This window comes from Paramisgurnus dabryanus, chromosome 19, assembly GCF_030506205.2.
Source record: "Paramisgurnus dabryanus chromosome 19, PD_genome_1.1, whole genome shotgun sequence".
NCBI classification, from domain to species: domain Eukaryota; kingdom Metazoa; phylum Chordata; class Actinopteri; order Cypriniformes; family Cobitidae; genus Paramisgurnus; species Paramisgurnus dabryanus.
The window spans coordinates 6,751,899-6,779,563 of record NC_133355.1 but is presented as its reverse complement, the minus strand read 5'-3'; the positions used below and the strand labels follow the sequence as shown (position 1 = coordinate 6,779,563).

General features: G+C 36.9%; 2 protein-coding genes across 3 annotated transcripts; both read left to right on the top strand.

Annotated features, from left to right (window-relative positions):
• Positions 1–160: 160 nt before the first annotated feature.
• LOC135776022 (uncharacterized) lies at positions 161–20,794 on the top strand. 2 transcript variants are annotated; one of them, XR_010544013.1, is made up of 10 exons: positions 161–355; positions 3,135–3,193; positions 6,081–6,101; positions 6,205–6,480; positions 10,092–10,397; positions 10,796–11,083; positions 11,181–11,359; positions 14,015–14,039; positions 15,468–15,560; positions 15,645–15,699. XR_010544013.1 is itself a non-coding variant. In XM_065286643.1 (9 exons), the coding sequence occupies exons 2-9, from the start codon at positions 3,148–3,150 to the stop codon at positions 16,056–16,058; spliced, it is 1,623 nt and encodes a 540-aa protein (XP_065142715.1). In that variant the 5' UTR covers positions 163–355; positions 3,135–3,147; the 3' UTR covers positions 16,059–20,794. The 2 variants fall into 2 exon arrangements, 1 of the variants encoding a protein (XP_065142715.1); XM_065286643.1 differs by lacking the exon at positions 14,015–14,039 and having other exon boundaries at positions 163–355; positions 15,645–20,794.
• Positions 20,795–22,032: 1,238 nt separating this feature from the next.
• On the top strand, positions 22,033–26,425 carry tcf19l (transcription factor 19 (SC1), like). Its single transcript, XM_065281897.1, has 4 exons — positions 22,033–22,164; positions 22,772–23,438; positions 24,231–25,158; positions 25,240–26,425. Exons 2-4 carry the CDS (start codon positions 23,144–23,146, stop codon positions 25,577–25,579), a joined length of 1,563 nt encoding a protein of 520 aa, XP_065137969.1. The 5' UTR covers positions 22,033–22,164; positions 22,772–23,143; the 3' UTR covers positions 25,580–26,425.
• The last annotated feature ends 1,240 nt before the right edge of the window (positions 26,426–27,665 follow it).

The following is a 27,665-nucleotide window of genomic DNA, read 5'->3' as shown; positions in this document are numbered from 1 at the left end:
AACTCTTATTTTGCTATTATAAATACGTTAGAAAGTGTTATAATAATAATTTAGAAAATATAATATCCAGAAAATGTGTAAAACACGAATGTCCTCAGCAATTCTTAGCCTTGTTTCCGTATAATCACGAAACTACCCGAGCTTGGCCGATCTTCAGTGCCCTTTAAAACGAAATCAGCCGAAGCCTTCCAGATAACGCCGATTTGTAAAGCCACAGAAGTGTCTTTCTTTGGCAGATTGGGGGCGAGGAAGAAGGGTTGGAGAATAAGGGGAAGAACAAATCATCATTTAAATCAGATTTCACCTTCATTTCATTTGACAATTGCTTCAGTTCGCCTGGATTACATATACACAGGTAACTATAGCATTCCTTTATATAATGAATGGTTTATAAAATCGGATGGCTTTCACATGCGAGAAGAAAAAGGGTTAAATAGTGCAGTTTTTGACGTTCACTTCATTTAATTGATCACATATGTGGTTAATAACAGATAAGGGCGTGTTTTAATGGTAATGTGAGGAAAGAAATAGTTTTTGTCAGGACAGCTTTCGCCGCGAAGAGTGATGTAATATTTATTAATCTCATTATAATAAATACAGAAAAATAAATGCGGTAGGGAAACTTAAAATATTTTATTGCCTTTAGGATATATTTACTGTATATATTAGCTTTAGTGTTCATAGGGAGATTGGAAATTTCCATTGGTTATTTTCACATTTTGTTCGAGTTGAATCTAGCGCCTTATTAGGAGAAGAACGTATTTGAAACATGAAAAAACATTGATTCATAGTAGGCTAGATTAAAGGGACATGTGATATAGCCCACCCAAGATACACTGTTCTCAATGCATTCACGAGTTAATACCACACCATTAAATCTGCACATTGTTTTGCGGCATATCTGTTAGTTTAAGTAACGGTCTTTTAATTTCTGTTCGGTAAATAGGATTGTGACTGAGAACCGCGTGGTCACGTTTTTTCTTCGTGTTCTCGTTTCTGTAATTAATGTGCTTTAAGATTACACATCATGCGTGGCAGGGAATTGTGATAAAAGGGGATTCATTGTTTAAACTGCGTCTTTTGTTAGTATAAATCCCAATTTAACCGGGTTGCCTGCACGTGACGTATGTTAATGGGGATACTGTTATCCCTGTGTTTTTCATGGGACATCTTGAGCAGAGGAGTGCGGCACACCCTTGTCGCATCATCTGAACAAAAAGACGCCTTTAAGACGCGGAGATCCTTTAAGGGGAAATTCACGGATGTGTTATAAATGCCGCGTGGGCATTTTTGACGCTTCATGGATTTTCCTGTTAATCCAGACGGATACCTTTTGTTGAACCCGTCTCATTTAATTGGTCGACAATTTGGGACAGTCATCAATGTAAATTATCGTAGTCAGCCAAAAACAACATGCAAGCGATTAGTCATTACAGTACTTAAAGGGATAGTGACCCCAAAATAAAATGTTGTCATTGTCTATTCACCCTCATGTCGTTTGAACCCCAATGTATTTCTTTGTTCTTCATAACCCAAATGCTGATTTTTGTAAGTGTTCAGTGCACATTCCCGTCTAAAGTGTTGTTTGTCCCTGTCTAAAATGTGCCATTTTTGGGTGTGTCCTTTTAAATGCAAATGAGCTGATCTCCTAAATGGCAGTGCCATGGTTGGACAGTGCAGATTAAAGGGCGGTATTATCCCCTTCTGACATCACAAGGGGAGCCAAATTAAAATTAACTATTTTTTCACATGCTTGCTGAGAATGGTTTACCAAAACTAAGTTACGATTTTTTTAGGATGACACAAGCACTGGGAACCCAAGTATAGCACTTAAACATGGGAAAAGTCAGATTTTCATGATATGTCCCCTTTAAAATATATGACACAAATCTAGTGGAGTTATTTATTTAACACTTTTGAGTCCCTCTGTAGCTTGAAGGGTTTTCTGGTTACTATAGGAGTGGATGGTGACTGAGGTGGTCACCATCCACTTCGATAGTAACCAGAAAAACCCCACACTTAAAAAACTGTGTTTGGGTTCTGAGTTACAGCCAAGACATTGGGGGTTTTAGGGTGTGCGTAAATAATGATAAAGTTTTAATTTTGGGGTGATCATACTGGAATAAGACTCCACAGCACACCACATAAAGAAATTTTTTAATGATTTTAAACTGACTGACATAAAAATGTGAATTGTTTTTTTTATGGGTAGCATCGCTGCACTCCAATATTCCAATATTTATTTATGTTTATATAGGCTATTTAAATATAACAAAAGGCTTATTTTCAGGTGTAGCTTTTGACACCAGATAGGGTTGTTTACCAACATGCGATTTTCATTTTAAATTTCAATATGAGGAGCAGATGCAGTTCGTGTTCATGCTGAGGAGCTCAGATCAGATTCAGTAGGAGTCTAAAGAGTAATTTGGCAAAGCGTTAGAACAAAGCAGATTGTCTCTATTTCTCTCTGCCTCAAGCTCTGACTGTATCTTTACTGCTTAATAAGACAGTATTGACTCAGGCTATTATAGAAGAGATGTCTAATGAATGCGATAGATATGGGGAGAGACACAGTTTTGAGCTCTGAATTATTGGGATTCTGACAGACGTTGGGCTGTCAGCAGCCTTCAGTCTGGGCAAGCACTCATGCCATCCACAGGATTTTATACCACCACAGAGCTTCTCTTTGAAAGACAGCCAGTAAATCAGCTCATTTAATCAGACATCTACAGTGTATTACAGAGAACTGTGCTCCGTCAGTCTGTACAGTTTGACCTAAAAGCAATATTTGGTCTAATCTTGAATCTTGGCTGGATTCGGTTTGCTTTAATGATTTATGGTTAAGCTCTTAGTTGGAGATCTCTTGGACAACAAAAATTCTTTTAATTCTCTTTTCTTGCTGTCATCTTTTATTATCATTATTATAAGCTTACTTTTATACCAAAAACAATAAATAGCAATGTTTACATTTATATTTTAGATTTATGCAATTGACACTTATATATATTATATATTTTAAGTTGTATTATATAAGAGAACTTTCAAAAGTTTACTTTGCTCTGAAGTGTCACATAATGCCTTTAAGCATTTGTACATGTTGCGTTACATATTCACCATTACATTTATTTTAACAGAAATCCAGCCGAAATGGGCCTTAAATATGTGGTGGTCATTAGCACCCTCCTATGTTCAGGTAAGGGTAAGCTTTTCATGACTTGCAGGGTTAATTCATATAAAAATGAAAATTTACTTTTCACCCAAGGAGAAAAATGTTGTCATTAATTACTCACCCTCATCGTTCTACATGCATAAGACCTTTGTTCATCTCTAAAGCACAAATTAAGATATTTTGGATGGAATCCGAGAGATTTCTGAACCCACATAGACAGCAACGCAAATTTCAAGGCACAGAAAGCCTTTAAAGACGTCATTAAAATGTCCATACAGTGGTTCAATCTTCATTTTATGACTAGAATACTTATTGTGCTCATAAAGTCTCCAACACATTTTAATGAAAGCAGCACTTGCATGCGTAAAACATCAGTGTTGTGCGCCAGCCATAGACGTATATACACAGATGCCTCATTTGACTGCTCTATAGTTTTGAGCCGTGTTAATGGGGCATCCATGTATATATACATATACTGTATGTAGTTTTAAACACGGGTGCATGCTGCTTTCATTAATACTCAACTTTTTGAGCATATATGAGCATACACTCACCTAAAGGATTATTAGGAACACCTGTTCAATTTCTCATTAAAGCAATTATCTTATCAATCAATCACATGGCAGTTGCTTCAATGCATTTGGGGTGTTGTCCTGGTTAAGACAATCTCCTGAACTCCAAACTGAATGTCAGAATGGGAAAGAAAGGTGATTTAAGACATTTTGAGAGTTTCATGGTCGTTGGTACCAGACGGGCTGGTCTGAGTTTTTCACAATCTGCTCAGTTACTGGGATTTTCACCCACAAACATCCAATATTCTGTATCCTGTGTGCGAAAATGCCTTGTTGATACTAGAGGTCAGAGGAGAATGGGCCGACTGATTCAAGCTGATAAAAAAGCTTTGACTGAAATAATCACTCGTTACAACTGAGGTATGCAGCAAAGCATTTGTGAAGCCACAACATGCACAACCTTGAGGCGGATAGGCTACAACAGCAGAAGACCCCACCGAGTACCACTCATCTGCACTACAAATAGGAAAAAGAGGCTACAATTTGCACAAGCTCACCAAAAAGGGACAGTTGAAGACTGGAAAAATGTTGCCTGGTCTGATGAGTCTCGATTTCTGTTGAGACATTCAGATGGTAGAGTCAGAATTTGCATAAACAGAATGATCCATCATGTTACCACTGTGCAGGCTGCTGGTTGTGGTGTAATGGTGTGGGGGAAGTTTTTTTGGGACACTTTAGGCCCCTTAGTGCCAATTGGGCATCGTTTAAATGCCACAGCCTACCTGAGCATTGTTTCTGACCATGTCTTCATGGCCCATCCTCTGATGGCTACTTCCAGCAGGATAATGCATCATGTCACAAAGTTATCCTACATTTAGGGCCAACATTTCTAAAGAATGCTTTCAGCATCTTGTTGAATCAATGCCATGTAGAATTAAGGCAGTTCTGAAGGCTAACGGGGGTCAAACACAGTATTAGTATGGTGTTCCTAATAATCCTTTAGGCGAGTGTATATCAAAATATTTTTACTTCCATTCTGAGGCTTAAAAATATAGTTGCATTGCTGTTTATGGGGGCTCAAAAAGCTCACAGATTTCTTCATAATATATCTTCATTTGTGTTCCAAAGATGAATGAAGGTCTTAGAGGTGTGGAACAACATTAGGGTGAGAAAATTTTCCTTCAAGGGTGAACTAATGGCTTATGTTCTTTCCCATATACTGTGAAGGTGAATGGTGACTGCTGTACATTTACCATAGCATAACATTTGATTTCCAAGGAGGAACGAAATGAATATTGAGAGTGAATACATGAGAATTTCTATTTTAGGTTGCTTTCAAGCTTGTTTCTGACAGGAAACGTTGGCGGAGATCTTGTAGATTAAATTAAATATCAATATGCTAACAGATTTTACAGTTGCAGTGATTTATTTATTTCAAGGGCAACATTTTGTAGCATAAATAATCATAAGACCTTGGACTTATGATATGAAAGTGCATAGTTGGCAGTTTGACATGGCTCCTAATATTCTTTTTATAGTTTGCTCTATAGAGAAGGGAAACATGCATGCACTCCCCAATGCTAAAACATCCCATTCACTAATATTAACAGTGTGGGTGTTTTTCATTGTCAGCAAAATGTGTATATTTTTAGGACCCGTGTATAATAGACTATTAAAATTAGAAAACCTTGAGGTATTGTAAATTTTCTCATTATTAAAGCTTGTACAATGGGTTGAGGGCAGACTGAGTCACTTAATCTGTTCTCCAAATTTGGTAAATGTATTAACATTTCAGAAAAGAAATTGGAAAAATATGGTTTGCATCAAACATGTAATAAAAACCCTGTCTCCTTGCACCTCTCCTTCATAACTGCTGATTTTCGAGTCTAACACAACACCATTTCTGAGAGCTATTAAGGCGAATTCATTGCCATTTTACAGCATTTATATAGACTAGACATGCTAAATTTGATCTGTCACTTGATCGAATATTAACTCTCATATTACCAGCAGCATTTCAAACTGTCTTTATGAGCTAGTTCACATTCAAGTATGTGCAGTGGTAGGTATATTTCTAATTTAAGCAATTTATTATACACCAGAACATTAATATTGATGCATTTGGCATGCTTTTATCCAAAGCAATTTGCAATGCATTCATGGTATTTTATCAGTATGTGTGTTCCCTGGGAATCAAATCCATGGGCTTTGTGCCGTCAGTGAATCCTCTAGCAGTTGAGCTACTGGAACACTTTAATAAAACCAAAAGCTGTCAATTAAATTGGTTCAATGCATGAAAATATTGAATTGTTTTTGTGTAGTGTATTGATTTAAAAGCGTTAGAATACAATTTAACTTATATTAAACGTATCTTTATCTTATTTTCTTTCTTTTTACAGTTTGGTCATCTACCATTAAAGGTAAAATGCCTTGAAATGACAATAATTACACAAAAAATATGTTTTTCTGATTCATTTTATGAAGATGTCTTGTTATCTAAGAAATCTTCATCTCACTCTGCAGCGAAAGATGAACACCGTACAGCTTTCTTCGGTGAGGATATTCATATTCCCGTGCCGGCTTTGGATACAACAAATGTGACATTTATGTCAAGGATGGATCCGCAGACCGAGGTTACTTTCCTAGACAATGGAAAGATTCAGAATCAAAGAGTCAAGCTGAATACTCACGGCAGGCACCTGATCCTGGAGGATGTGGGGGAGGAAGATGAGGGCACGTATGTGGTGAGGAATTCTGCGGCACCCGCTGATGTCAGGCGCATCATTCTCATTGTTAGAGGTATATATTACATACTTGATCAGTGGGTTATCTTGTTTTATGTTTATGGGTGATTCTCACGAAATCCAGATTTAGAAGGTGTCCAGCATCAGATTTTTTAGAAAGCCCTTGAAGACGATATATTTTTGCACATATAAGAATAAGGTCTGAACTTACTATAACCATTATTTTTAGAGGATTAAAAAATATTTCCTATAGAATTATTTACATTTTTTAGATTATAATTATCAAAAATTTTCATTACCGCAACATGATATTATATTAAATATATGCATTTACAAACTTAAATGTTTGGGTAATGAGAACTAAAAAGTTACCGAGCCCCTAAGGTGACATTGGAGTAAAAAAAACCTCAAATTTTAGTTTCATGTGCTCACGTGAAAATGTCATGTGCTCACCTAAAACCTTCATGTGCAGAATTTTTTTTAAAGTTTAGTTTCGTGTGCTCGCGTGAAACTATCGCACGCGCACGTGAAACTTTCGCTTTCACATGCGCGCGCGATAGTTTCAGGTGAGCACGCGATAGTTTCACGTGCTTGCGCGATAGCTTCCATGACACGACTTTCTTTTTCGTGTCATTTATGTATTGTTTTCACTTTTTCCCTCTATTTTTAAATCATTGTCGGTTGGGGTTAGAATTGGGGTTTGGGTTAGTATTTCTTATGTAACAGAAAGTGATTCTCACCCCAACCCCAAGCGACAATGGTAAGAAAATAGGAAAAAAACAACGAGAAAACAATACATAAAATGACACGAAAAAGAAAGTCGTGCATCGGACACGGAAAGCTATTTATAGAAACACGAAAAAGACATTCACGATAAAAAGGCAGCTGAATTTTGTGCCATGAACACAGATAAATTAATCACAATTTTGGTGACTATAATACGACCTTCCGTGAGATCAGTCTGAATTTTTTTTTATCTATTGACTAAAACGAATTAGATTTTTTGTTCTGAATTGTTGCTTAAATATTCAGAAGATCTTCCTGTGCAAGTTCAATTCACTTTGCTATTGATTAACAATTATTGTTAAAGCTGATGCTATTCAATAATCAAGCTTGTTGTTTACTAAATCAATAAGCTGTTAGAGAGCGGTAAGTTTGTTGTGGGTCAGCTGCTCATTGCTATTATAAATTGGCAGCAACAGCAATAAATACTGGGGATGCACCAATGTACATTGTAAAAAATTATGTGTTCATTTTTTACACATTGTGTGTGTCATGCCATTTAATACGTTATTTCATGTTAAAATAAATGAAAGGGACAACACAAGTTGTGTTAAAAACAGTGATGGGAGTAACACGTTACAAATTATTTTCGTTACTGTAATTCCACTACTTTTAGCGGTAATTTTTTTTTAAAATCAACTAATGCAGTTACAATTACTGAAATTTAAATGAGTTGGTTACTCGAGTTACTCTATTTTGTGATAAATAAACACTTGCAGACAAGACATTTCTGATTTAACATCACAGGACTGTGGTGGGCGGCACAATGAATAATAACACATTAAATGTGTTGTCCCTAAACTAACACACCTTCTGTGTTATTATTCATTGTGCCGCCCACCATGGTCCTGCGACGTTAGATCAGAAATGTCTTGTCTGCAAGTGTCATTTATCCCAAAATAGAGTAACAATTTCAGTAATTGTAACTGCGTCACTTGATTTAAAAAAAAAGACTTTGTTACATGCTCATTACCGCTAAAAGCAGTGGAATTTACAGTAACGGAAATAATTTGTAACGCGTGAAGAAGATTTTTTAATTCAGAACTATATCTTTGGTGAACATGGTATTCAGATTCAAATGTGTTTTGCAAGTATACATGTCTCATGTTTGTAAGCTGAAGACTTGCAATCTTAAAGACTGCAATGTATGCAAGGTTTAAAATATGGTAACTGAGAGCAGAGCTAAAAATGCATAGGGTGACATTTACAAGAAATGAAGTCACAACACCTGTCAAACATAAAAACATGCTAAAAACAACTACATGGGAGGAGTTTCAATTTTTAGATTGAATTCTGAAAAAGACTATTTAGTTGATTGGCCACCAACTCGGCCTTATTGTTGTTAGCAATAAAGTCATCTTTTGGCAATGGAACCCTCTGCTGAAAATAATTTTCCATAATCACTAAAAAAATCCACAACACACGTTCCTCCCATCACTGTTTTTAACACAACTTGTGTTGTCCCTTTCATTTATTTTAACATGAAATAAAGCATTAAATGGCATAAACACACAATGTGTAAAAAATGAAATTTTTTTACAGTGTACTGGCTTCTAATCAGTATCAGCGAATAAAACCACATTTGACCACTATTGGACATTGGCCGATTGTTTGAAAACAGCTGATGATCAGGGCAGATTATATCCTTGCCATCAGAAGGAGCCAAATATGCATCAGAACTCATACTGTGTGATTATTTTGAATTCGGTGAAAAAAGGAAAAGTATCATTATCAGTGATGTCATTCTAAAGTCCAGTATATTTCTGTGTCGAGTGGACGGAATAGCCTATGAATAGACGCGTACCATAAGCTGTATCCTAGGGCAGTGGTTTTCAAACTGGGGGCCGCGAGATGGTGCCAGGGGGGCCCCAGTTTTATGACATTTTATGAAATTCATTAATTTATCATGAATTCTGTGTAATTAAACATTAAAAAAACAAGGCTACTAACCAAAAGCACTACTTTTTTGTATAATTTAATGTTTTTTTATAAAAAATTTGAGTTTTAGAACAGTTTTTTGTCACATATTTTCTTTGGGGGGCTGCGAAGGAATGCACTGTACACAAGGGGGGCCGCACGCTGAAAAAGTTTGGGAACCACTGTCCTAGGGTGTAGCCTAACACGCACCTCTCCAAAAATGTAACAAAGCATAAATTCTTCGCAGACAGCAAGTCCTATGGTCCACTAGAACCCCTCCGACTGGTCAACAAATATGTGTCGCAATTTTATACGCAATTCCGCATGCTTACGGTAAACACAAAGGCTGCATACCAAATGACGCACTTCATGTGGACTTATTCTCATTTTACGTTTGAATAGGGTGCTCATGGGCATCCCCTTTACGGTTAATATGCGCACATGATGCACGCTTTTCCTGAGCCTGCAATTGTGTCAATTCACAGCAGACTTCTTCCCGACATTTGAAGTGGCATTTATATGAAGAAATTGCTGATCTGTCGGAAGACCGCAGTGATTAGAGGGACTTCAGGGCCAAAGATGGACCAAGCTGAAGAGCTATATTTAAGAACGCAAGCTGCAAAAAAGTTGCTGTCTGTTTACCTCCATCACTGCGGTTGCTTCTCCAACAACGTAGCTGCTTTTTTCAGCTTTTGCCTCAATACATCCCTGTTGACATTGACTACTAGCGATCTGCATGTGTAATTGCACGTCGAGACGAACAACAATGCAGAAGTGTAGATTAAAATTGATGTGTAGCCTACTGCGTAGGTCAGTTGCAGAACTATAAATCACGCTTAAGTATATCTGTATCAACACAAAATGTTTGTATCGGTACATCCCCCCATAATAAGCTACAGTATATAAACAAATGATCTTTTCCCACAAGCAAGCTTTTTACGGTTTCCATTTCTGTTTCTCTTCTAGACTGTGCAACAGAGACTGTGGTGAAATATGGTGACACATATCATATCCCGATCAATCCTAGCATCGGTCCATACAAACTTGAGTTCAGATCGGCAGGTCAGACTCAAGTTAATGTGACCACTGAGGAACCGGCCATACTACTTCTTTACAAAAGTGCCATCATCAATACAAAAGAGTACGAGAACCGTCTCAAAGTCGAGGAGAAGAGGGTTAATCTTCATTTGGTTACAGGAGGGGATGAGGGCAGCTACACCATCACTGACAGTGACGACAAAGTCAGAATGAGAACCTGTCTCAATGTGAAAGGTGATTTTTTTATTATTAACTCTTTCACCGCCATTGACGAGATATTTTCGTCAATTAAGAGAAAACGCTTCCCCGCCAATGACGAGATTTTCCGTCTTTCCACAATACCGCTATTATCCACCAAGTGGCGCCCTTCCGCAACTTTTTAAACCCGGAAGTAATGCCCTATGGCAAGCGGCTGTATGTCCGTGTCTGTTTTAAAGATCGCTCTGAATGGGATCTCTATTTCAACTTTTTAAAAAAAACGCTGGCGGTGAAAGAGTTAATTGAATATTGCATAAGTGACGTTATGTGAGGGGTTAATACAAAGCTTAAGAAAAAAAGTCTGTGTGGTGGTTTCTAGGTCTTTTGTATAAGCCTTGTATAAAATCAGCTGGTTATTTTTTTGTTTTTCCTAGATCACCAGATCTTCGAGCACTTGAATTATGGAGAAACCCTGATGATCAAGCTCCACGCACACCACACCAAAGTCCAAATGGTTTACATCCCAGACTCTGACCGCAAGGAGCGACTCATCCTGGATCAGGGTGAGCTGGTGTTACCTCTTGACCCTGCTTTGGACGGTCGTGTGTCTGTAGAAGAAACAGTGCTGTACTTGAGAAAGGTGAAAGTCAGTGACACGGGTGTCTTTCGACTGATGGACCTATCTGGCTTTCGCATAGCTGACGTCTACCTTCACGTGGAACGTGAGTAAAGTTTGTGAACCTCGTATTTGAATTGTTAGCTTATATTAGTATTGTTTTCTCTTTCTTCGTCTCATGATCGTCTCCTTTCTCATTACAGCTTATAAGCTGCCGCAACTCTACGTGGCCATCCTTTCCCTGCTGTCACTGCTTGCATTTCTACTGTTGGTCTGTCTGGTTTCCTGTCTGATTAAAGTTCACCAGCGGGAGAAGAGAGCGCGTAAGATCATCCTAATTGCTCAACAGGCTGGCAAGAACGAAGGAGAGACATTCAGACAGGTAAAACCAATTACATGCCCGAATAAGAGAAAGAGTAGGAGCATCAAAGTTAGATTTTTAAAGGAACACTCCATTTTTTTGAAAAATATGCTCATTTTCAAGCTCCCCTAGAGTTAAACATCTGAGTTTTACCGTTTTGGAATCCATTCAGCCGATCTCCGGGTCTGACGGTACCACTTTTAGCTTAGCTTAGCACAATCCATTGAATCTGATTAGACCATTAGCATCGTGCTTAAAAATAACCAAAGAGTTTCAATATTTTTCCTATTTAAAACTTGACTCTTCTGTAATAATATTGTGTACTAAGACCGACGGAAAATTAAAAGTTGCGAATTTCTAGGCAGATATAGCTAGGACTATACACTCAAACACGTGTGATAATCAAGGACTTATCGTGGCTGCAGGAGGCGCAATGATATTACGAAGTACCCAAAAATAGTCCCCTTGGTAACTTTCAAATGCAGAGATGACTATTTTAGGCACTGCGTAATATCATTGCGCATTATTACGCCAGTCATCGGCCGCCACTCAAGTCCCTCCCACAAAAGTGACCTAAGTAGAAATGTGTCCTAGCGTCTGTAAAACTTTAATGCTAATCTACTTGGTCTTCTCCATTTGGCCAATTGTTTTTATAGCATTTAATTTTAAGATTTAAAATATATTTCTTTAAAATATTATTGTAGAAATGTAGCAAATTGCATTCTTATTCAGTTTTGAATTATGTTATTGTTTTGAACATAAGTTTTACCGTTTTGAAAACAGTATGTAAGGATGTGCAAATTGGCCTGTATGTATAAAGAGTTTTGGCAGTTGTTGTGTCTGAGTAAGAAAATAATTCATGAAATTTGAGAGATGTAGTCACTGAATTCATTTTGTGCCAAAGCAATGATAATTGATTCTCAGTTTTGCCCACATAGACTTCTGTTGTGTGAAGAGTTTTGCAAAATGACCTAAGTATTAAGCAATGTGTCCTAGCGTCTGTAAAAAAATATAAATGGATATTACATATTTTGGTAGTAAAATGGAAAGTGTTGCACATTTCATTGGTGCAGACCACTGATCTATATAAATGACTGGATAGCGCATGACGTCACACTTGTGAAGCCACCGCGCCGCCATGTTTGTATACCCAAACGTTCAATTAAATCAATGGACGTTATCAGATTTTAATGATAAAACATCACTTTACTCGTCTTCGTTTTTATATGTGAAGTTACCCTGTAAATTATTACAAAACAAACGTCCAAAGCATGTAAATAGTTATTTACTGAAAGTTGTACATTTTGCGTTTTAATCAGTTATTATACATTCATCATTATTACAGTATCAGATCAGCAGACAGACCGCAGCATATTTAGTATTAATGACAAACGTGCTCATTCTGAAATCTATATAAATAATCATGCTTTGTACCGTATGTGCATGCAATAATTTGCTAGTTTTGTAATTATGTTATCTAAACTTACATGTTACCTAAACTTATTTAGAGAAATAACGCTGACCATCACAGTGTAGCTGAATGTCAAAAAAAACTTTATTTATACCCATGTCATTAACAAATGCAACAGACACACTCACCTTAACGTTTTTTTATAAATCCATTATCCTGCCCGATTAAAACATAAACATTGCAAATAACACCAGAATTAACAAATAATTAAAGTACACATATCCTAAAAATTAACCTTGTGTAACTGATACGCTGTAAAGGAGGTAAATTTTGATCATGATTTTGAATGGAAGTCAATGACGCTCTCTGCCGGTTGGGTATACCAAGATGGCGGCTCGAACTCTGCGCTGGCTTCACCTCACGCAGTTACGTCAAGCGTTCTATGCGCAATCCAGTCATTTATATAGATCAGTGGTGCAGACATTGCTAAGTGTGTCCCATCGGGTGAATAATTCTACATGCACGCTTGGGATTTTCACGCCCATGAACACTTGGGCCAAAGTGGTCTAGTGCAAAGACCGCAAATGTGGGTATTTGAATGCAGCCAAAGCTTTTAGGCTATAAAATCAATTATTTAATTAAAAGACACCAGAATACAAGAAAATGGCATTTACTCCAATAAATGTTCTGGACCCACCCATAATTATTTTGCTTCCGATGCTCATGCGTATCTCTATCAAATATTGCTCTTGAGAAATGTTATGTTTATTGTCCCCCTAATTGTTGGATGAAATACGTGACCCTAGACCCCAAAGGGTATTTTTTTAAGATATTGAATAGCAATTGAATCCACACACAAAAATAAAGTTTTAAAATATTTATGGTAGGAAATATACCTGTGTGTCTTCTGTCTGGTTTTGTGGTCCAGGATCACATATACCCCAATGCCCTGAAATATAACAACAAAGCCTGTTTAATTATGCAGTATGCTTATATTTATTTTTTAATCCATTTTACACAAACTCCACCATTTGAGATTTTTACAAAATTGGCTGCGGATGTGGTTTATCAAATTCTTGCAAATCTTGTCAGCTACCTCACCCACAAATCGATAAAAACAAAATCCTTGTCCATTTTTGTGAAGTAGACTACAACGCTGAAGCCAAAAGTACGTGTTCATTCAATCCGTTCACCTATTGACATTTATTTGAAAGAGGTTTTGTGGTGGTAACAATTGATCTGCATTACATTTCTTCTTTCTAAAGGCTGATCTGATGGAGTCTCTACTGGGTGAGAGAGCTCTGCGCTCTGCTGTTGTTTGAGCTCAAGTGATGATGAATCTATATATTGTTGTTGTGGTTGCTTTTAAAGATCTTCCTCCACTCATACTGTATTATTGTTTTCATCTCAAACTGAGACTTTAAGTAACTTCAGGTGTATTGCTCTTGTTTTCTTATTCTATTATTAGTTCAATTTAATAAATGGATATAAAGGTATATACACCTGTGTGTTAAAGCTTCTGCTGCGCTTAAACACACACACATGCACATATGGACATTTTTAAGTGTCGATATGGAGGTGAATATAATCTATGTGTATGTGTGTATATGTGTGCTGATGTCTGTTGTGTGACTGTGTGTGTGTGTGTTTATAAATGGTTGGCAGTGATTAATGGAGTCTGTTTTAATAAACTCATAATCTTGGTTTCACAGACAAGGCTTAGCTAAAGCCAGGACTAGGCCTTAGTTAAATTAAGATGTTTAAGGATTTTTAATAAACAAGCCTTAGGGGCTGTGTACACCAAAACTTTTACGCCCGCGGCCGGCGCATGTTTTCAATTGTTTCCAATGGAAGCTCGGCGTTTTTCAAATAAGCCAGCAGCGAGCGGGTTTTTTCCGCGCTGAAAACCGGCGCTCGGCGGTTTTCACGCGCTCGGCGCTGAGAGTCTAGAGTTGAAAGAGATTCAACTTTGGGAGAAAAGCTCCGCTCGTCAATGTCAGTTCTCACACGGCCGCCCAATCACAGTGGAGCAGGGGCGGGACATTACCACAGCAACCAACCGGCTCGCAGCTGAAGTATCACAGCTACCAAAGTGCTCAGCTGAAGAAAGCTGGCACTCAGCTGAAAAACAGCTGGCATTCGGCGTCCTCAAGGCGTTTTCAGCCGCGTTTAAAAGTTTTGGTGTACACAGCCCCTTAGAAAAGACGTTACTGCTTTGTTACTAGTCCACTAATAAAGAAATAGTGCATACTATGTACAATATACAGTGCATACTTGTAAGTGTAGTATGCAAGTATTATGTCCTAAACATAGCTAGACTCTGAAAAATTAATCATTTGCCAGCCTTGTGAAATTTGTGTGTTCTTTGTCATGTCATTGTGTTTACCCTTAAAGCATTATGGGTAATTGTGACTTAGTGTAGGTTTATATATTGTGACGCTGTGATGGTTCAGATACATTGATGCCTTGAGGTATGTTGTTGTGTTTTAAACACAAACAAAATACCCACTTTATAATCTGATGTTTTCATAAGCATCTGTGCCGTATCATTTCGTTTTCACACTTGGTTCCAACCTGAGTCTGGCAAACAGACTGAGGTTTGCACCACAAGCTCTAGTGTGAAAGTGTGCTCTTGCTCTCATTTTTGTACTGCTGTGGGATCACTAATAACACAACATGCTTATTTTACTCATACTGTTATATAAAAATGTTTTGCAGGTGGTTCATGAAGCGTACACTAGATTCACAGAGGACTCCACTATGCAGTCCACATGGGAGAACATTACAGAGAGCACTGAAGTTGAGATCAAAGTAAGCACTTATGAAGTTTTAAAATAAATACCCTTGGTATTTTGAATATTAGTATTTAGTACGGTGGTTCTCTTTTGATTTTAGGGTCTTGAGGTATCCAAACCAGGTCAGTACCAGGCCCTTCAATCTGACAAGAACTTTTTGGAGATGAATGACTCGGGTGCTGAATTCAACTCCTCCGCAATACCTCTGGACAGCGACACGGACGTCCCCGACAATGTCACCTCTCACAAGCCCTTACTTGAGTCTGACACCCTCGCCGGTGTCCCCCCAGCAATTTCCGAGGGCGACCACAGCTCCACTCGCACCCCTGACTCTGTCCTAAGCGTCAGCCCGGCCACCCAACCCAAATCTGGGGCTCACACAGATGTTGTCGACCTTATTGGAGCAACTGCAGCTGAGGAAACAGCCAGAGCGAATGAGCTGGATGCAAAGATGAGCAAAGATCCGTCACCACTTTCTGATAAACCCGCTGCATTGGATCCAAGCACAACCTGAGCATTGCAATACAATCAGTCTCACCAATCAACTCATCATAGGTCTCTTATTTTACATCAATGCATCCACTTTCACCGTAAAACATCTCACTGTTTGCATTGCTTAGACTTCCATTGTGACACCACTTCTGGCTTGGAGTCATCTGATGCTAATCTAATGGTTTGTCAAATAAGCATAAACTGAAAAGAACAAGTCCAAGAGAAGACAGGACACTTACAAAAAATAAATAAAACATGAACGTGGAAGAAATGGTTAATGGTCCTGCACTATGCATGCATTTACATTACTAAAGAGTTGACTTGCTAACAGCCGAGCGCTGGAGTAGAGAGACCATTTAGTGCATGCGAAGAGGAAATAAAAAACCTCACAACACTTTTAAGACACACACATGGATAGTAAATATTTCATTTCAAACACTTGAAGAGACTTTTTAACTTTACTAAACCATGCAACTTTACCTGGATCTGCTGCACCTGGACTCGGCACCCGTAACATCCAAATGCCAAAATAATACATTTTGACATGCACTTCATTAATCAATTTGAATGCAGTATGAGCTCCTTTTGGGATTTCCAGAAGTCATCGCCGACTTTAAAGGGCAGTGCTGATAATCTTTACCAATGCTAAACTAAACACCCCACATGGGTGACAGGTAGCTGATATGGTGACTTATCGTTGTAAATAGGATCATCTGCGATGAAGGTTTTGGCCCTGGTTTAGAGGAACTCCTGATGAAACGGCTTGTGTCAGCAGTTGAAGGTGCTGACTCTGCTGGGGAACCTTCACAGTTTGGGATTTTCATCTTATTTTATTTTCTTCTCATATAATCTTGCTCGTTTAAACACGTTTGAACGGATTAAAGATCTGTGGATGGTTGGAGGTCAGTTAGGGTGACCGTACGTACCATTTTCCCCAGACATTTCCTGGCCAGGATTTCGGGTGTGTCTTATTGTCATACCGTATATTTTTGTAGCTCCAGATATCCCTGCCTTCCTCAAATGCTTTGATTTTGTACAAAGCGCATTGATTTGAAAAGCTCTGTGTCCCTGATTGGCCAGTTAGTCTGTAAGTTTGTGATTGGCCGGAATACCTCTTACGTCAGCCGGAAATATGACGTTCATTACCATGTTTGAAAGATTCGCTCACAATGCAATGCTAACAGGAGTTAAATTACAGGCTGTAAGTCCGAAACGATAGGAATTATGATAATGTCAGTCTTGTCCACGTCAACCGGCCCAGGAAGTAAACTGTTGCCTACAATTTGTGTGTTTGTTGTAGTCCAAAAAAAGAGATTTACGTTGGAAATTATAACTTGCATCATCTTTACTTTTTAGGTTTATACCTTTTGCATATCCTTAACATGTACTAATACACACTTACACACTAAAGGAATGTAAAATCGTGAATCAGACCATAGGTGCCCTTTAAACCCCGATGACGTATGCAGTCGACCGAAAATCCTGGCCAGGGAAAAATCCTGGGTAAAATGTATACATTTTTTAAAAGATTTCAACAATATTACTGAACAAAGGCATTGACAAGTAAAAAAAGATTAAGTATCAATAGTTTACAGCGAACAGTCATCAAAATATTCTTGCCGTTTGAAATGCTTCGTCATTTTCTTTGAATCCCTTTAAAAGGAATTTAAAGTTTCAGGAACCTTCTTAGGACACAATATAGCTAATTCAACAACACACAACATAGAAAATGCTTTCATAGAACTTAATTGTAAGGTTTTGATCTGAATAATAATTTGACTGAATGCATTTATACTGAGAAAAGATGACCATAATTGTTGCAATGTTAAAATGAGTTAGCTAGCCGCAGGAGGGCTTGGCCTGCTGGTAAAATTGCTACCTCACTGTTTTGACGCACACCGAGAATTACAAAATAGACACAGGGTGGTAAAAAAATTTAATCGAAAACAACTAAAAGCACAATTAAGATTAAAGCCTTGATAACATGCCTGAGAAATTGCAGATAATGTTAATGTAATGATTTGCAAAAATAATGAAATTATTTAAAAATGAAGAATCGCTTTCACCCTTTGATCTTTAAACAGTTTGCTTGTCAGTTTAAAACTACTTAAACGATTTCAATTTTGTTTCAATTATTGCGTGAACTGGTATAGGAATGCTAAACAATTAATCACGATTAATCGTTAGCAGAATAAAAGTTTTTGTTTACATCACATATGTGTGTAAACTGTGTATTATAAATATGTATATATATAAATATGAACACATTCATGTATAATTTTAAGAAAAAAAAAATATATTAAGTATTTATATTTATATATAATATAAATTATACATAAATATACAAATGTATATACACACGTAAACATTTCTAAAACATATACATGCATGTGTGTACATTTATTTATAAAAAGTTATTATACACAGTTCACACACATATATGATGTAAACAAAAACTTTTATTCTGCTAACGATTAATCGCGATTAATCGTTAAGCATCCCTAAACTGGTAAACAGTTTCAATATTGATGCTAATAAGATTTATGATCAAGCTTCAAATAATCCCTGCATTTTCACAATTTTCAAAAGATGCCCATTGATTTAATTCAGAAATTCTAGCATTAAGTTTTAAATAATTTTTGTTTTCTTTCATAGAATGAATGTGTAGTTTTTGGGCCTTATAAAGCAATATTAGTGTTGAAACACTACGCAAACACATATATATATACACAAACATATACATATACACACATATATGTGACCCTATCTGGGAAATCCAGGTTAAAGTCTTATAATCTAACGATTAGATTAGGAGCATCAAAGTTCGATTGAGTCACATCAAGGTTATTATTTCACAGAATGTCCTTTACATTATGGAGGAAACTGTAAAGTAAACCACAAAATAATGACTTTAGTTGGGTTAACACTGGTGTGGTCACATACAGTATGTACAAACTGGGTAGGTGCAATAGTATGAACAAACATACACCCAACCACCAGTGGCGGCCGGTGACTTCTTTTTCGAGGGCGAAGCTCGTCACAACAAAGCTCGTCATGTCAAAATACGTGACTGCTGCAGACGCTTCAAAGAGGTTTACGATAAAAGAGACACTCACGTACTCACATACTCGCTTATTCAGAGTTTAGTGTTAAGTTAGTGTTTTGCGAGTATTTTGTGAACGTGAGCGTCTTTTTTATCATAAACCCTTTTGACGTGTGTGCAGCAGTCATGTATTTTGACATGATGCATATGGTTTACATGATGCAACAAACACATATTTTGACATGACAGTCCAAACACATATTCGGAAGAAAAGTCACCGGCCCCCGCTGCCAACCACATTTATGTATATAAATATATTGCATGTTAATGATTAATAATCTTACTATCCAATGATGGATTCTTATTTGACAGTGAGCCATTATCTTACATTCACATCTGTTTCTTCTGCTAAACCAGTTGTCATGCTTTGACTGCTTTTAAATTTGCACTTGGGAATGATTTTAATCAGCAAAATATACATTTCACTGATACTATATTGCTACTACTATTGATTCAATATATACTCTCTGTTGTATGCATTGATGTCATACTGTAGATCTAGTATATGAAGAATTAAAAGAGTTACATATGCATGCTGAACTTGAAATGAAGCCTGTTAGAAATGAAAGTTTGTATCCCTTTACTTTGTCTCTGATGAGAAGTATTCTAAATGCCAGTGTTAAATTAAATTATAAATATATTTAATTTTGCTATGTCACATATTTACAGGCAAATGTTTGTGAGCAGTACATTTCCAGTGCGTATGGGCATTTTAAAGCTCAAGCTGTATAACTCAACCAGCTAAAGGTTGAAATCAAATCTAGCTTGTTAATAAAAGGAAATGGATCCTGTTTATTTCACACCAGACAGGAAATCTTATTTCACGGAGGAGAGTTTTTAACATCGCCTCTGTGCTTGTTAGGTGCATTACAGATTACATTTTTGAACTACCCTTATTATAAACGCACCAATGTATGGATTTAATATTTTTTCACCCTTTGAAGTATACAGCAAATATATGCTGCTTGTAAATACAGTGTAAACTTGAAGTGTATGTATTTGATTGTAAAAAAGCTTTTACCCCTCATTTTATTCAACTGTTTCACATTTACACACTCCATTTGATAGTTTAAATGTGCATTTACATTCGGTGAAAGAAACTAAAGTGGCACTTATCACACATGTATAAAGACCTTTGAGTGGTATGGAAATAATAGCAATACAAAACCATCCTGAAAGCTTGCTCAGGTGTGACCAAACACATTATCCAACAAGCTCAGGAGGAGTGCATGTTTTTTTCCTATTCATTTCTGATGATTTGTTCAATCTTTAAAATATGTCTCATGAATTGATCTTCTGACAGCTCACATTCAAGGATCCTCAGGAGAAAGGTTTATCAAAGTTATTTGTCTCAACATTTTGTTCCTTTAAATGATCATTGGCAGCCATCCTGCACTTATTGATTCGCAGCCAGAGAATGGAGACTGATAGTGATATAAAGAGAGATATTACCTTGCATGAGATAAATTACTTCAATGTTAACTAATGATATTAACAATACTTCAGTCATGTACAATGTATGGTGGAGACGACTGTGTTGGCTAGTGTTACATTTACATGTGGTTTCATAGCTTGTAAATTGTTTTGACTTCAGGCACAACATTGATTTTTTTCTCTGGAATGAATGATGAAAATAAAGCAAATTCGACTATAAAGTTTTGTACTTCGTTTTCATTTCAGGCATTTTTTTCTTATGATTTCGACGATTCAAACAGGCATACTTAGGTATAAATGAATTTTAGTGTAATTGTGACATTAAGTGTTATAGTTTCTGAATAATAGGCTTTATGCCCAGCTGCATAATTCCTGAACTTCCGCCAGCTCCTTGTTTCTTGTCTGCCATTATTGGACAAACTGATTAATCCAGGTGTGTCTGATTATTGTTGTTATGACTACTGAGGTCAGGCGCACCTGGATTAATCAGTTTGTTTGTGACTGCTGAGGTCAGGCACACCTGGATTAATCAGTTTGTCCACTAATGGCAGACAGGAAACAAGGAGCTGGCTGAAGTTCATGTAGTGCAGCTGGGCATAAAGCCTATTAAAATAAAAAAAATAAAAAACATATACACATTTTTTCACAGTATCGTAAGATTGCTTATACACTGTTTTTATATTTACTAGCCAAACAAAACTAATGTAATTAATTAATTTCAAATTTATTTCCATAGTGTATTTTTACAATTTTGCAGTGAAACTGCAGAAAATACATAATAGATAAACAGTAGAGTTGTAAGAAAAACAGTATTATAATAAAGGAAATAAATGTTGATAGAAATTTATTATGAAAATAGTAATTATAACTAGAATTAAGGGTATTATAAAACTCTTTTTTAAAATGTATCGTTTACAATTTATATATTCATCTATAAAACAGCAAATTTATTTCTACAGCCCTTTCACAATTTTGAGAAAATACATTTTAGAAAAATAATAAAGGTAGTAATAAAGGGAAAACATTTTTGATAGAAATTGATAGAAAACATAATAATTATAACTTAAATTGAGGGTATTATTGAACTTTTTAAAAATGTATTGTTTACCATTTTAATATCTTCATCTATAAAACAGCAAGTTTATTTCTAAAGCCCTTTCATAATTTTGCAAAAAATAAATTTTAGAAAAACAATAAAGACGTAAGTAAAAACTGCAAGAAAACAAGAAAATTTGAATGTTATTATTAAAAAATGTATCTTGTTATTTATTGTTTACAAATTGTATTTTATGTTTATCTATAAAACACTGATACTTTTATGTTAGGGACGTTTACATTAAAAGGTAGATTATTACACATGACAAATATTTAAAACTTTCCATTGTAGTTTTCCATTGACGGTCTCCATGACAACAGTGACGGAAGTGATGTTGAATTTCGCGCAAGGAAGCCGCTGCTGCTCCCGGCGCGCCAAATTTCAAAGCACTTCCTGTGATGAGAGGGCGATACGATTCAGCACCCAGCCGAAATAAAGACAGAAATATGATTTAACAAAAAACATAACGTCATATTTTGGGCATGGCATGCTTTTGTAAGTGTTTTTCAATCATAATGTTCGATGAAACAAAATGGTTGTTTATGTTTATATGTGTTTTTATGTTGCATTGTGTGAACGTGTTTTACCATACAGAAGTAACATAGCACGCTAGCTACGTGCTGCTAGACGCTTACATTTCCTATTGTGTTTGACGAAACCTGTTTAACATCAAGATATCAGCTTTATATGAGGACCTCTGTCATAGTCTTTGTCACAATTTTCTTATACTTTTATTTTTAAATGATTTGTAATTTTGTAAGGTTTGTACAATGTGTGTCAATCATAATAATGCTGTGCACTGCACTGACGATGCAACTATTGAACATACATAGTTTCAAATTTTGTTTGCTATTTGATTATGCTATGCATACTATACATACTTTTATATTATAACTTTTATGTTGCTAGTGAACTAACAAAAAAATATATTTCTGTTACACAATAAGCAATATACAACCGTTGTCATGTGCATATTAAAATACTATTAGTTTTACTCACGTTAGGCTTTTACTTGAATGAGCTATGTAGTGATTTTATAAAAATAAAAGTTGTTTAATTGTAGGTAATGCCATTAAAGTCTTGTTTTTTCTTTGTTTTTCAGAATGACAACCAGCAGGTTACTGCATCTGACTGGACTTTAATTCAGTAAACCAAAAATATCTATGCTGCAATATTTTAATTTTCAATTATTTTTTATATAGCACTTTTCACATTTGTTTAATTTATAAACCAAGTAATTTTTTAAATTATCATTCAGATATTTTAAAAATCTTGTAGCATTTTTAAGTCTTTATTAAGTATACTTTATTAAGTATAATTTTAACATCAGTGCTTTTTATAAACATCACACCCAGAAAATAATTTTTAATAAGATCCTCTTCAATGAAAGCGATATAGTTGTGTGTTATATGAGTGGCCAGCTGTCTCCAGCTGTGTTACGGTCTTTCTCCACATTTCTTTATGGGATGTCATAATGACATCCGGAGCCCAACCGTGTTTTCAACTGTTAAGAATTGGATTGTCATCCAATACAAATAACATTACCACCCATGGAAATGAGTCATTGGACTCTGGCCGTGACCTATACACGTTCAGGCCGGTGCTGGACCACTGCGTGTTTCGTCTGGGCCGGGCCGCAGAGCTCTGTGATGTCACCCTGGATTCGACGACGGTGTCCCGCATCCACGCCGAGCTGCACGTGAAGAAAGAAACTGATGCCTCTGGAGAAGAGGGATGGAAAGTTCACGTGAAAGACCGCAGCAGTTATGGTAAGAGGCTAAAGACTCATAATCTAAATATGAGATCTGGAGCATCAAAGTTTGATTTCAATCATTGATTTTAATATTAGTAAGTCAATATTAAAGGGACCATGGTATGAAAATCTGACTTTTTCCATGTTTAAGTGCTATGATTGGGTCCCCAGAGCTTCTATCAACCTAGAAAATGTGAAAAAGATCAACCCAGTAACTTTTAGTTTTGGTGAACCATTGTCTACAAGCACATGAAAAAATAGGTCGTTAAAAATTTGGCTCTCCTTATGATGTCATAAGGAGCTCCTATTATAATAATACCACCGCTTAATCTGCACTGTCCAACCACAGCACTGCCATTTAGTGCAGAGAAAAAAATAATTGACAGCACAATTGAGTTTCAATTGCAAGAAACCACGATCATTGTGATCAGCGCTTCATCAGCTCATTTGCATTTTAAAGGACACACCCAAAACCGCACATTTTTGCACACCTACAAAGTGGCAATTTTAACAGGCTATAATAAATTATTTATATTGTATTTTGAGCTAAAACTTCACATGTGCAATAGGGACACTAAAGATTTGACATCTTAAAAAAGTTTTGTGACATGGCCCCTTTAAAGATATCAAGGTTATTTTTTACAGACTGTAGGATGGTTTATTGTAGAAAACAGTAAATGTCACAAAAATGACTTTAGCTTTTGTTTGTTTTTGAATATTCTGCTGTAAACCTAAAACATAAGTCCCACAACACTGTTGCATGCCAGAACTGTAGAGTATAAATAAAAGCAACCTCTCTGTTTTGCAGGCACATTGGTGAATAACGTACCCCTCCAACCAGGAGTCTTATGGGAGATATTCGATCATGATACACTGGCCATTTGTGGCCAATCCGGCAAGACTATGCCAGAGTTCTACTTCCTCTTTCAGAAAGTATGGGTTCGCCCACTGGACTTCGACGCCATCACTGTGCCCAAAGCGGGTTCTTTTTCATCTGACATTAAGAACCGCATCAGAACGTGCTCGGACCGTAAACCAGACCCCGCCCTTGATATTTCGAAACTATCCATCAACAAAGCCACGGTCATACTGAACTCCATCGGCAGCTTGAGCAAGATGAACGGAAGCAGCTGGACTTTTAAGAAAAACGATGGCAACTTAAACTCTCCCAATACTCCGGGGTTTACCGCCCTGGCCCCGCCCTCCACCCCGCCCCCTTTCCAATCCGTCGGTGACATCGCGTCCAAGTCCGTCCCGCCGTCATCAAAGAGCCGACGCAAGTCAGCCCACACCGTTCTCCTGGAAGACGACAGTTCAGACGATCCCGTATGTCGCAGAGACGCGGAGGATGGACGGAGAGGACAAGCGAAGAAAAGACGACGACTGTACAAGTCCGAATCAGATGTGTTTAATCCTCCTCCTCCCAGACTTGAGCAGAATTGCAGGTCACAGTTGGATGTGTCGCAACACAACGACAGCGTCTTCAATGTGCCACCTAACAGAAAATTCAGTCATATCATGAACATGGGTCACACCAAAGGCATCAATCTGACTCTGCTCCACCAGCAGAAGCCTTGCTTGTCTGGGCCTGGTAGGAGACAAAGAGCAAACAGCTCTCCGGTTTATACTGCCATGGGGATAGGAGGTGAGAATTACAAACTGACCTCATCATCAGTAAGGACAGGCAAGGCGGAGAAAGCGAGGGGGACCATTGCACGGTTTCAGGCCTCAACTGGGTAAGCAAATACACACGCGTTGAATTTTTGTTAAAGATTGAAATCAGTGTTAAAGATATTTTTCTAAATCTGTTTCTGCAGTAGGCGACGTGGCAGACCTAGAAAACACCCACCACCCCGCCCTTCACTTCCATCTCCCTCATCTTCTTCATCCTCCAGCACCTCTTCGTCGTCATCTTCTTCCTCGTCTTCCTCTGAAGATGAAGACGACGAAGACGCGGCGGTCACGCAGGGCGTGGAGCCGTGCGCGTCCGCATGCTGTCGGTTCCCGCAGCAGGACACCGTGCAGTGGATCCAGTGCGACGATTGCGATGCCTGGTACCATCTGGACTGCCTGCCGCACGACCGCAACCGGCAAGCGCTGCTGCTCGACCCGAATGCAGACTTCCACTGCGGCTGCTGCAGAACCAGACACCGCTGAGACCGTGAATCAAGCTTGACATCAACTCTTTAAATAAGCCAAATATACTCAATGACATTGTGTTGGTACAATCAACTGCATGGCAGATATGTTGTTGCTTGGCATAGGGAACCACTTTCAACGCTTTATAATGATGACGGGAATAAATAAGGGTCATATTAATGTTGTCTGCAATGGTGCTAATCGCATTGAGTGGTGATTTAAACCGGTTTGGCTCGGATGGATGTTCTGGACTCGTACCAGCTTGCCATCCAAATGTGCTGTGAGCACTGTGTACCGTTAAATTCAGCACTGGATGATTTCTAGCCATTTATATCTACTTGCATGTTAAATATTCAACACAGGGAATTAAGAGGTATAAACGTCAAAAATGTAAAAAAAAAAAAATGAAATTATTTTTGGATGGATGAATGAATTAAGAGTTCAATCTGCTTTGTTAACGTGTTTATTCTGCTTTATAAACATAATGGCTGGTGTATGATATGTAATCATTAAATACTGTATAAGATGTAAATAGGCAACATGGGTATCAACAATGCAGTGATGATGTAATGTCTTATATGTATTGAGTATAATATTAAAAACTTGATTTGAATATTTTTTACATTTCATGGCACACACAAAACATTCTTGTCATGTGTTTGTTGTTATATGGCCTGATATTAACTAGCTTTGAGTGTAATCTTGACTAACCTCATGTAGTTTTGTATCGCTGTAGATGTATGAGTGTTTAAAAACCTTTCACTGTCTTCACTTTAACTCAACATTATAAATGACTCCGACTCCTGTCATATAATTTGTCATGTTGGGAATTGGGAACTGAATAAAGATTATATATTTTAAATACGACCTTTAATTCATTTTGAATATGAGTGAATGAAGTAATAAAATTTGTTATTAATAGGCAAACATAATCTCTTTAAGTGTGAATTTTACTGTTATGATCCACTAAAATCAAATTTATTATAAGCAGATGCTAAGAAATGTGAATCAATCCACATAAACACAAATCTTAGAGTCCTTAAAATGTTTTTCAGCCTAACAGAGATGTCAAAACAATTTCATGTTGAACTATGTTGCTGATTTGTGAGCTCCCAGAATGCATTGCGGCATTCATAAATTATGCAGTAACTATTAGAGAGGGACTGTGGTGTTATATGGTTATGCTGTTTTATTGTCGCTGTTAGTTGTTGTGAAATGGTAATAGTTTTTAATCTTTTACATTATGGGTTTTCATGATGGTAATGGTTATTTGTTTAGTATATAATGGTTTATGGATGTTATGCCTTTGTAAAATGTTTATTCTTCAAAACAAGTTTATCTAGAGAGAATACAAAACAGTTGTCTTATTCTCTTTTTAGCACGACCTACTTTCTCAGATGTGAAATAATAACAAACAAATTGAGCCCATATTTGTTTTTTGGTAACACTTGACAATAAGGTTTTATTTAGTAAATGCATTAGCACACATCAGAGTAACAATAAGCATTATTTTTTTCATCATTTATTCATCTTTGTTAATGTTAGTTAATTATGCATTAAAGGGGACATTTCACAAGACTTTTTTAAGATTACAAATAAACCTTTGGTGTCTCCAGAGTGTATGTGAAGTTTTAGCTCAAAATATCTTAATAAATAATTTATTCTAGCATGTTAAAATCGCCACTTTGTAGGTGTGAGCAAAAATGTGCAGTTTTTGGGTGTATCCAATACAAATGAGCTGATCTCTGTACTTAATGGCAGTGCTGTGGTTGGATAGTGCAGATTAAAGGTCTGGGTTATCCCCTTCTGACATCACAAGGGGAGCCAAACTTCAATGACCTATTTTTTCACATGCTTGCAGAGAATGGCTTACCAAAACTAAGTTACTGGGTTGATCTTTTTCACATTTCTAGGTTAATAGAAGGACTGGGAACCCAATTATAGCACTTAAACACGAAAAAGTCAGATTTCATGATTTGTCTTCTTTAACTAATGTTAACAGATACAAATTTTTATTTTAAAAATGTTTTCCTAAATGCTAAAATTAACCAGGATTAATAAATGCTGTAGCAGTATTGCTCATTGTTAGTTCATGTTAGCTAAA